The sequence below is a fragment of the Peromyscus eremicus genome, chromosome 14, assembly GCF_949786415.1.
Source record: "Peromyscus eremicus chromosome 14, PerEre_H2_v1, whole genome shotgun sequence".
Taxonomy (NCBI): domain Eukaryota; kingdom Metazoa; phylum Chordata; class Mammalia; order Rodentia; family Cricetidae; genus Peromyscus; species Peromyscus eremicus.
The window spans coordinates 21,950,904-21,961,796 of record NC_081430.1 but is presented as its reverse complement, the minus strand read 5'-3'; the positions used below and the strand labels follow the sequence as shown (position 1 = coordinate 21,961,796).

At 41.9% G+C, this 10,893-nt stretch overlaps 1 protein-coding gene across 1 annotated transcript; it reads left to right on the top strand.

Annotated features, from left to right (window-relative positions):
• The first annotated feature begins 1,611 nt into the window (after positions 1-1,611).
• Positions 1,612-10,363, top strand: Dtd2 (D-aminoacyl-tRNA deacylase 2). The gene is made up of 3 exons (XM_059279225.1): positions 1,612-1,733; positions 4,446-4,515; positions 8,965-10,363. Exons 1-3 carry the CDS (start codon positions 1,623-1,625, stop codon positions 9,288-9,290), a joined length of 507 nt encoding a protein of 168 aa, XP_059135208.1. The 5' UTR covers positions 1,612-1,622; the 3' UTR covers positions 9,291-10,363.
• Positions 10,364-10,893: the final 530 nt, after the last annotated feature.

Genomic DNA, 10,893 nt, shown 5'->3' with positions numbered 1-10,893 from the left:
GGAATCATCACAGAAAACCACAACTGGACACAATGCAGAGCTCAAAGGATTGTGAGAAGCCCAGCCCCAGTGGCTACATCTACATCATATCACATCTGTATCAGAGATGCTCCTGCTTCTATGGCTCAAGGAACTTCTCAGAAGAGGGAGCAGAAAGATTATAAGAGTCAGAATACCAGGATGTCTGCTGTCAGACATTCTCTCATAGAAATGGCTGCATAAATGAAGCCTGAACAAAGGCAATGGACGTCTTACCAGATCCCACCCCTAGGCAAAAAACTACAGGGAGTTAATGAATACAGAGAGAGAATTAACCTCTCCTAGGAATGAGCCCCCTAATTGATCACCCAATACAAAGGGATCAGCTCTGAAACCATACACACAACAAACACAGACTCAGCAGGCTGTATTTATATATTTGGGCATACATATACATGTAACTATCGTAATTGGAGAAAAAGAGGTTATTAGTGTAAGTGGGGGAAATGGAAGAAGTTGGAGGGAAGGGACTTGGGAGAGGCTAGGGAGAGGAAAGTGATGTCATTACATTTTAATTAAAACATGAAAATTTAAAAAATAATAATAAAGAATTGGTCTCCAAAAGTGCTTTCACTTAGCTTATTAGCAACTTCTGCAACTACGAAATCAGAATTGTAGCATTTCTGATACAGGAGACAGCATTGCTTTATTGAGTGGGCAAGAAATATTATTGAAGATTTCTATCTTTTAGTTCAGTGATTCTCAACCCTCCTAATGATGCAACCCTTCATTACAAGTCCTCACATTGTGGAGATCCCAACCATAAAATTATTTTCATTGCTACTTCATAACTGTAATTTTGTTTTTTGTTTTTGTTTTTGTTGTTGTTGTTGTTGTTTCAAGACAGGATTTCTCTGTGTAGCTTTGTGCCTTTCCTGGAACTCACTCTGTAGCCCAGGCTGGCCTTGAACTCACAGAGATCCACCTGGCTCTGCCTCCTGAGTGCTGGGATTAAACGCGTGTGCCACCACCGCCCGGCCATAGCATAATTTTGTTACTGCTATGAACCATAATGTAAATATCTGTTTTCCAGTAGTCTTTGGCGGCCCCTGTGACCCACGGTTTTAGTTCCATCTCTGCCTGCTTCGAGAGAAACTGATTTCATTTCAGTTACTTGTCTTTACAATGAGCATAGAATGGATTTAACTCTGACTTACATTTTTTTTCAGCATCTAGAATCCTAAGCTTTCTGAAGTGAAAAACGTTTCTTCATAAGATGTGAAGCAGAGCCGGGGGAGGTGTTGGGGGATGGGAGGGAGCACACCTGCTATCCCTGCCTTTGGGAGGAGGAGGCAGGAGTTCAAGGTCAGCCTCAGCTACATGACTACCTTTACCAACCTCGGCTCTGAGACCCTGCCTCCAAAAACAAACAAACAAAAAATTATCCAAGGATCAGATTAAGTAGAAAATTTCTTTCTAAACACAAACCCTTTGCGCATAATTTTATCGGGGAATTCCGCCTAAGGCCACTCAAGAGAGCCCGGCAGAGGCCCCGCCCTCTCAGGGCGGAGCCACGGGCGGCGGGCGGAGCCACGGGCGATGGGCGGAGCCTAAGCTGAGCTTGCGCAGTGCAGACCCGAGTCATGGCGGACGGTAGCAACGCGGTGCAGGCCCGCGCGCTCCTGCAGCAATGCTTGCACGCTCACCTGCAAGTGCGCCCGGCCGACGGGGACGCCGCGGCGCAGTGGGTGGAGGTAATGCCCGGCTCTTTTCCCACGGCCGTGCTGGTCTTTCTCTCGTCTCTCTTGGGAGGAAGAGCGTGTCCCTTTCCGTCTGCTCACCCTAGTGGGCGGCCTAGTTATCGCTTTGGACTTGCTTCTGCTGGCCTGTGTCCCGCTGGCTGGCTGTAGCCTCAGCCTGAGGGCGGTCCGTCTGCCTGATATCTTAAGTGTTGGGGTAACAGCGTAAGCCACCCCGCCGAACTGTACTCAGAATTTTTAGAGAATTTCATTCACCTCCACTATATTAAGATGTCATATCCAGCATTCCTGAACATAGTCTTGCGGTCATAGTAAAGATCACTCATGAACCATGTATGTGGGTGATCTTAAACCAAGCATTAAAAGCTCTAATATCACCAGATGTGGTGCCTTTAATCCCAGCACTCGGGAGGCAGAGGCCGTTCAAGGCCATCCAGGTCTACGTGTACTGAGTTTCAGGTCAGCCAGGGCTATGTGGAGAAAACCCTCCTTTAAATACATAATCAGTCAGTCAATCTTCCCGTATCCTCACCATATCCCTTTTCTCAAAATGATTTTTTTCTTGCTTTCATATTTGTGTTAGGGCTTTTCCTTGAGGTTTTGAAATTTTGTTTATATCTTAAAAATTTACCTATTTTAATTGTTGCCGTCTGGTAGGATAAATTCCCAACTCAGTCGTTTAGAGTCCACCCTTCGTCATTTCTCTGTTTTTCCCACCATATTTCCTGATGCAGAATCGCACATTTTATTACAGCCTTCCAAACTGTCCCCTTGTGTTGATAAAATTAAAAGCTGTTCCAAAGGCTTCTCCTTCCCTCCCACACATTTAAAGAGCTGACGAGTAATTAGTCATCCTTTACTCTGTTCTATTACCAAAGCTGATTTTTTTTTTAATGAAACAGCGTTTTGTTTGAAAGTTACCTTGTTTCTTAGTTTTATTCATGTAGACTTTGCTGTTCCAAAGGAATATTTTCCTTCTTGAGAATTGAACATTTCAAAGCTGCAGTAAGAATTACTTTGTTTTGGTAATGTATACCAAAGAAGCTTTAAGAAAAATGATTTTTTTAACTTGAAGAGAGGGATTTTTTTAGGTCACAAGTTAAGATCTATTATTGAAATTAAAAGAAAATAATATATGTAGGTAGTAATGCTGTGATTGGGAAGTGTGGGTGCTTCTGGTAATAATCAGGTACTTAATTCTGGCATCCAGGTACCAAATGTGACTGTGGAAGATATGGGCTGCAGTTCAGAATTCTGTTGGTGGAGAGACTTCTTCTTATAGTAGTATAGATATCTGTGACTCACTGGCCAGCCCCGCAACCATAGATGTGACTGGAGGTGCTTGCCTATGGCTACAGAAGGACAATTGCCCTTAAAAAAAAAAGACTACTGGGCCGTAGAAATGGATCATCAGTTAAGAGCAAGTGCTGCTCCTAGAGAGGACCGAAGTTCAGTTCTCAGCAAGCACGTTGGCTCATAGTCACCTGTAACTCCAGTTCCATGGGATCTGATGGCCTCCTCTAGGCTTGACAGGCTCCTGCCATTGTACATACACACACACACACACACACACACACACACACACACACACACACACATACACATAATTAAAGTAAATGTTTTTCCAGGTAATCCAAGTATGAGTGCAGAGCTATATTTATACCATTTAGGTAAACAGAGCCAGAAAGATATAGTTAAATGTTAATGCCACTAACTGTTTAATTGAGTCCCAATCATGTATAAAGCATGCAAAATTGTTGGGCAGCTAAAATGTGAAATACACTGCCTCTGCCTCTAGCGGTTATAAACTGTGCCTCAGCCTTTAAATTTATTTATATAGCATTTGATAAACACCTGTGTCGTCCTTACTGTGAACCCAGCACTGTTTTAAGTAGTTTGCAGTTATTAATGCCTTTCATATTTGTGGTTGCTCCTGAGTCAAGTGAGGCTCCTGGCGTCAAGCAGATTAGCATAGACTCACAGCTCAAAGGATTCCTTCAACAGTAGCTTCATAGTCATTTATCTCGTGTGTATTTTCTTGTGGTCTGTCTTACAGGAACTAGTAAAAAAAAAATCCAAGTCATTACATAAGATGAATAAGTGTGTATTCCTGATAACAGCCAACCTTTTCATATAAAATTATTGGCACAAATGTGATTTTCAAAGCCTAATCACTGGGTTTACTTAAGGCATTGGCCACACTAACAGAAAAAGCAACTGAACAGTTTCCTAGAGCTTGTAGACATAGGAAATACTACTCTCTTTAAATAAATGACTGAGGGGAAAATAAAGAGGAGCATCAGAAGACATCTGGGACACCGTTGCTTATTCAACAGTCCTGTGTGCTCCAACAGGAGTTCATTTGGTGAGGGATAAATCAGCCTGCAAGCAGACTGTTTTTAAGCCTGTCAGCCTTGCCTGGTGGGGTGAGGCTGCTGGAAAGTTCTGTGATTTAGGAGAAATAAATGAAGGTGTGATGTGTGATTTTCACTGCTCTTGACTATAATGTCATCTTAAATTTTGAAATAAATGATCATGGTGATTAAGACTTGAGGAAGATTTTGGTTTCTCATAATTTACTTAGAATTCAAAATTATTCTTGTTTCTCTCTCTTGGCTTTTAACCCCATTCTTGGAAACATTGTGAACTGAGCTGTTTCTCTGTAGACTCCTTCCTAATCTAGACTCCTGTGGTGATTTCTCACAGATCCAGAGAGGATTAGTGATCTATGTTTGCTTCTTCAAGGGAGCGGACAAAGAACTTCTTCCCAAAATGGGTATGTGTTTTCTGTCTTCTCACGGAGAGGGGCATGGGGATGTCGTGTTGAGACTCATTATGATGTAGGAGTGTAAAGGTGCAAAGATGGGGCTATCAGTGAGCAAATGAACAAAAAGTGCAAGCACCACTCTGCTGGTGTTGGTGGATTTTGTTGTGTTATTGATGGGCTTGGGGTTGAACCTAGGCCTTGTACAAAGCAAGTGCTCTGCCACTGACTTGTAACCGCCTCTTTGTAAACTCGTATTTTTTTCCCCTAAAACTCTTAAATCCAGGTCTTGACAATTTACCCAGCTGACCTTCAATTCCTTCTGCATCCCAGGAGGGACTTGAGTGTGCAGTCTTTTCACTACAGCCTGTTGAGTAGCTAGGCTGGCAGGCCCCGCTGCAGGAGCACGGGGTGGTTGGTTGATTGGTTCTTCTTCTTCTTTTTAAAATGTGTATTGGTGTTTTGCCTGCATGTATGTCTACCACATGCATACATGTTGCCCTGAGAGGTCAGAAGAGGGCATCAGATCCCCTGGAACCCAAGTTACAGGAGCTTGTGAGCTGCATATGCTGCTGGGACTAGAACCCAAGTTCCCTGGAAGAGCATTAGGTGCTCTTAATTGCTGAGCCATCTCTGCAGCCCCAAGAAGCATGATCCTAAATTGTGCTGGTGTGTTAATTATATTGCTTATTGTAAAATTTAAAAAATGTAATATGGTGCAATTTAAAATATCACCGTATTGCAGGTGGTTTCTAGACTGATTTAGGAGAGAGACCCATAAGCCCATACACATAACACACTTCTGCCCAGAGTGTGGAAGGTTGTGAGAGTAGGGCAGCCACGGAGTTCCAAGCAGATGCTGCCTGGCTTTCTTTACCATGCCTCACAACTCTGTGTGTGTGTGTGTGTGTGTGTGTGTGTGTGTGTGTGTGTGTGAATATTCACTTTACAAAATGACAGGTTTTATAGAAGTATGTCACATACTTTGACCTCATTTACTTCCCATTACCCTCTCTTGTCCCCCCTCGTCCTCCATGGTCCCATCCCTCTCCCCATCAGATAAGAGCATCCCTAATGGGGCAGTAGATGACAGTGTATGTACAGCATGTGTGTCCAATCCAATCTAGACAGCTCAGCCTTATATCATTGATACAGGAGAAGTTATAGCAACCATTTATGTGGGTTTTTGTATAAATGTGCAAATATAGTTCTCCTGGTTCTTGAACCAAACTTAGTGTTATCACAGCCACACTTGCTCTTGAGGATATAGAAAACAGAGTAAATGCTCAGGAATCACAAAACAATAACTTACCTGCAACAGCTTTCCAGTATCCTGTACGGTCCATGGCCCTGCACATTCCTTGTGATAGATAATTCCATGGGCTCAGATGTACTGAATTTAATGACACTGGTACAAGGCAGTATTTGGTTCAAAAATTATGCTCAGAAAAAACCTGAAATACTGGAACTATTCCTAAGATTGGGGGCAGTTTATATGCTCCGCATTGGTAAAATATGGCACATAGAGAGTAATAGTAATTTAAGCTGAGCACAGTAGCATGTGTCTATAGTTACAGCTACTCGGGGGACTGAGGCAGGAGGATCCCTTGATTCTGGGGTTGGAGGCCAGCCTGAACAAGAGAACTGGCCATGTCACCAAAGAAAAAACAACACAGATAGTTAAAGCTTACAGAAGTTAACCTAGACAAGCTTAATGAAAATGAAGCTCATGGGCAGATAGCCCATTGACGACACCTTAGCCAAGAAGTCAAAACTAAGGAAATTTTACACTAATATATCAAACTTACTTGACAGCTTTGTCAAGGCATGGAAACTCCTTGAGAGAGGCCTGTGACAGGGAGGGTGGAAAGCTAGTAACTAATAGTTTGGAATTTGAATCTAGAGCATAAGGAGCCTTTGAAGGCCTAAGAAAGTGAGGTGAAGTCCTGTTCTAGAGGTATTTGTGAGGTCCTGATGTCAGGTGTCAAACGTTCTGCTCGTTTTCCTAAATTAGTATTTTACCTTGGTCATCTTTGTTGTCCATAGGAATGTAGTAAGATTCTTCAAAAACAAAAATAAAATGTTGGTCATTTGTAGCCAGGCGATGGTGGCACATGCTTTTAATCCAGCACTTGGAAGGCAGAGGCTGGCAAATCTCTGGGTTCGAGGCCAGCCTGGTCTACAGAGTAAGTTCCAGGACAGCCAAGGCTACACAGAGAAACCCTGTCTTGAAAAAACAAAACCACAAAAAACAAACAAAAGCAAAAAAGATTGACTTTGCAAAGTTGTCTTATGATGTCTTAATCATAGCGAGGTGAAATAAGCCCACCAAGCCCAAGCTGCGGTTTGCTTTATAGTGACTAAACCTATATGTTTCTGTCTTTGTCTTTATGAGTTCACTCTAAATACATGGGTAAGACTATTGAAAACACAGAGGACACCTTCCTTAAGTCTTTTAATGTATAGTTTAATAAACAAATGTTGATTGAGAGATTAGTTTGTACTTCCCTCTATTCCATGAGTGAGCCAGTGTGATGAGGTTCTCTTAAGGCCCGTCTCATACTTACTCATGGATCAGACCTTTCCAACCAAGCCTTATATAACCAGTTATGTCCATGAAGTCTGAAATACCATAGCTAACATAGAAATGTATAAGATCTTCCTCAGTTCATCTCCAGTGTAATTGTACCGAGATCAGGGGTCTGTCAAAGCTAGATTTCCTGTCTGGGTCACTGGTGTTTAGTAACCTGTCTTACATTCTTTAAGTTTCTAACATGCTATTATCATCTAATTTCAATTCAACTTGCCTCTGTTTCTCTTTGTGCTGTATCTACTTCCACATACAGACACGTGAGTTCTCAGTTACAGCCAGTAGAGGGAGGTATGTGAAAGTATAATAAAAATGGTATTACTACTGCTCATTGCCTGTTAATCCAGAAGTGCTAACTTAGTCTGTCCCAAGCCTGAGGCCTGGCTTGCTAAATAATGATTTAGATTGCAATGAGGTGTTCAGGAGAGTCCTGTTTCCTGAGGTATAGTGAGTAGGCTGCTGGCTGTAAGGCAGAGAACTGTTCACAACAGAGAATTACAAAGGAGTTTAAAGAGAGATGTGAGTTCAATGAAAGGTGATGAGGCTTACAGCCTAGGCTAGGAATCGACTGATTGTTACTGTGATAAGTGCATGATTTGTAGAGCAGGATAGTGACCAAGCCCTTACCGATGTTTACTACAGAATGGGTAGTAATTGAAATCAACCAGACCAGAAAGTATGTCTTAAAAAAAAAGTCTGTGTATCCCTGCTGGGCTGGAACTCGGAGGTCTCTCTACCATGCCTGGTGGTGAACGTATGCCTCTCCAAGCATGATTTGAGGACAGGAGCATAAGGTTTATAGACTTTCTTTACTACTTGTTCTGTTCTTGATGAGAAGAAATCATGTTTGCCTTTGTAAAGGAAGAGAGAACCTAAGTCTAGATATACACATCTTTATTACTTAGAAATGGTTAATGTTGGGAAAGTCTGAGTTTAGGTTTCTGAATACACATAGACGTGCATGGTGGTTTGGGTAAACAGTCTCGATGCTATGAAAACATCACTGTGGGTTTTTTGTTTGAGGGTTGGCTTTTTGCTTGTTTGTTTTTGAGGTTTTGTTTTTATTTTGTGTGTATGGCTGTTTTGCCTGCACATATGTCTGTGTGCCGTGTGCATGCTTTGCCTGCAGGGGACAGAAGAGTGCATTGGAGCCTCTGGTACGGGAGTGAGAGACAGTTGTTCACTGCCATGCGGATGCTGGGAACCAAATCTCAGTCCTCTGGGAGGGTAGCCAGTATTTTTAGCAACCGAGTCTTCTCTCCAGGCTCCACCGTATACATATATATGTATACACACACATATACATTTATACTGCCAGTAGCTCTGTATCTTTTGTTTACTTTTCCATTTGTAATAATGAATTTCACCTTTGCATTTCCCCAGTAGGCCTTATTTATAAAATGTTAGTCCATGTTACTATTTCCTTAAATTGTGAAACTACAAAATCATCGTTCATAATGGAATTGAACCAGAGGATCAATTTGCTTATGAAATAAAAGGAGCAGAGAAACAAACATCCATGTGTTCCCAAAGGCAACAATATTTGATGATCTAATGTACAGTTAATTCTTCGGATGTAGACCTTTCTGGATGAACTTCATATAGGAGAGCCTAATTGTTGGATCAGATTTGAAGCACCTTGGTATTTTCTGTATGAAATTCAGAATTTTCTCGTGTGTGTGTGTGTGTGTGTGTGTGTGTGTGTGTGTGTGTGTGTTTGGGCTGTGTCATTTAGTGAAGCCCCTTTTAACATCTAGAGACTGGATTTTAAAGCTAGGTTTTAAATATGAAACTTGGTAACCAGTGAAAAGATTGGTGGTTTTCCTTGTTTGTTTTCACTTCAGAACGTGTTCCCTTTCTTCCCTACCCAGTGAATACGCTGTTAAATGTGAAATTAAGTGAAACAGAAACCGGCAAGCACGTCTCCATCCTGGACCTGCCTGGTGACGTTCTCATCATCCCTCAGGCCACCCTCGGGGGCAGAGTGAAGGGAAGAAGCATGCAGTACCACTCCAACTCCGGGAAGGAGGAAGGCCTCGAGCTGTACTCCCAGTTCGTGGGTCTGTGTGAAAAAGCGCTCGCCGCCAACAGCAAGTGCGCCGAAGCCGGGGTTGTAGTGGCCCACGGCACCTACGGGAACAGGCAGGTGTTGAAGCTGGACACCAATGGACCGTACACGCACCTAATTGAGTTCTGAAAGATCCGTTTCCACAGCTGCTGCCTGGTATAAAGGGCTTGAACTCTACTTAGGTTTTCTCCCCTTCATCTTGAAGACACAGATCTGTAACATGTTTACACAAGAAAATCCTGCATCCAAGCTGCGTATAGTGCCACATTCCTCTCTTCCCAGCGCCTGGGAGGCAGAGACAGGCAGATTTCTGTCACTTGAGGCCATCTTGCTCTACATAGCGAGCTCAAGGACAGCCAGGGCTGTCAAGAGACCCTGTCTCAAAAAAAGAAATTGGGAACATAAGTGAGTCACTTGTAAAAGGCAACACTGGTTTTTGCAAACTCCTCTACTTGACTTTAAAATACATTTTTTAAGAGTGAAAACTAGAGTGTAGCAGTGACTAGGGAGTTCTTGCTGCTCTTCCAGAGGAGCTGGATTCAGTGCCCAGCATGGAAGGCTCCTAACAGTCTGTACCTAAAGATCTAGGGGATTGGAGAGTTCCCACATGCACATAGCATATAAAATTAATAAAAATAAATATTAGAAACTTAAAAGTATTTTTAAAGTGAAAAATGAATATTTCTAATTACCAGAATTAGAAGTCTAAGGCAGCTGCTGGAACCTTCCTGGCGTCTCAGACTTCCCTTGGTCTGTTCTGATACTTTAAATTCCTATTGCACACACACCCCAAAATCCCTTTTTTATGGCTTTCCTGTACTGTTCTATTTTGGAACTTAAGAATCAATAACTTGAGCTCATTATCCTTAACTTTTGTTTTATTGATTCACAATACAGTTGTTGAAATGTAATAAACTATTCATAAGCTTAGAAACCCCACTTTTCCCTAAATTTTCTCCAAGGACATGTGCATGTCTTTCAAAAAGATTACATTATTTACTTTAAATCGTTTTGACTTTATGCCCAGGTAAAATGCTGACTCACAGCCCTAGATGGAGTTCAAGTAATTCTCCGTACAAAAACTGCCTGAGATGCTTATGGAGAAAGGTACTCCCAAGTTCATGGATGGCAGATAGGGGAAAGCAGGAAAAGTAATAGACTTGGAAATGACTTCACCTTAGCTTTTGATAGCTTTTTTTTTTTTTTTTTTTTTTTTTTTTTTTTTTTTTTTTTTTTTTTCCCCAAGGGGTTTCAAAAGCCCATCAATATACACATTTTATTTTCATGTCTACAATGAAGATAGCACTGTGGTCATCCAATACAGAAGAGTCATCTCCATCCTCTAACTTTTAGAGTGGGACTTGTTGCCAGTTCATTGGTTTATTTACTAAACTAGGCACAAGTAGAATTGTCCTTTACGTAGATGCCTTATGGCTCAGTTTTCTAAGATTTTACAATGTTTCAAACAATATACTTCCTAAATATTTTTCAAAAGTTGGTTTTATTTTTTTTTTATCTCAAGCATGTGTCTATCTGTCTGTCTGTCTGGCTGTCTATAGGTATGTCCACATGAGTGCAGGGGCCCTTGGGGATTGGATGCTCCCCTGAAGCTGGAGTTAAAGGTGGCTGTGCCCGATGTGGGTGCTAAGATGAATAATGCATGCTTTTAACTCCTGAGCCATCTCTCCAAGCACCCCCTAAGTGTTTTTTTAACCTTTCAGTTTAGAATCTA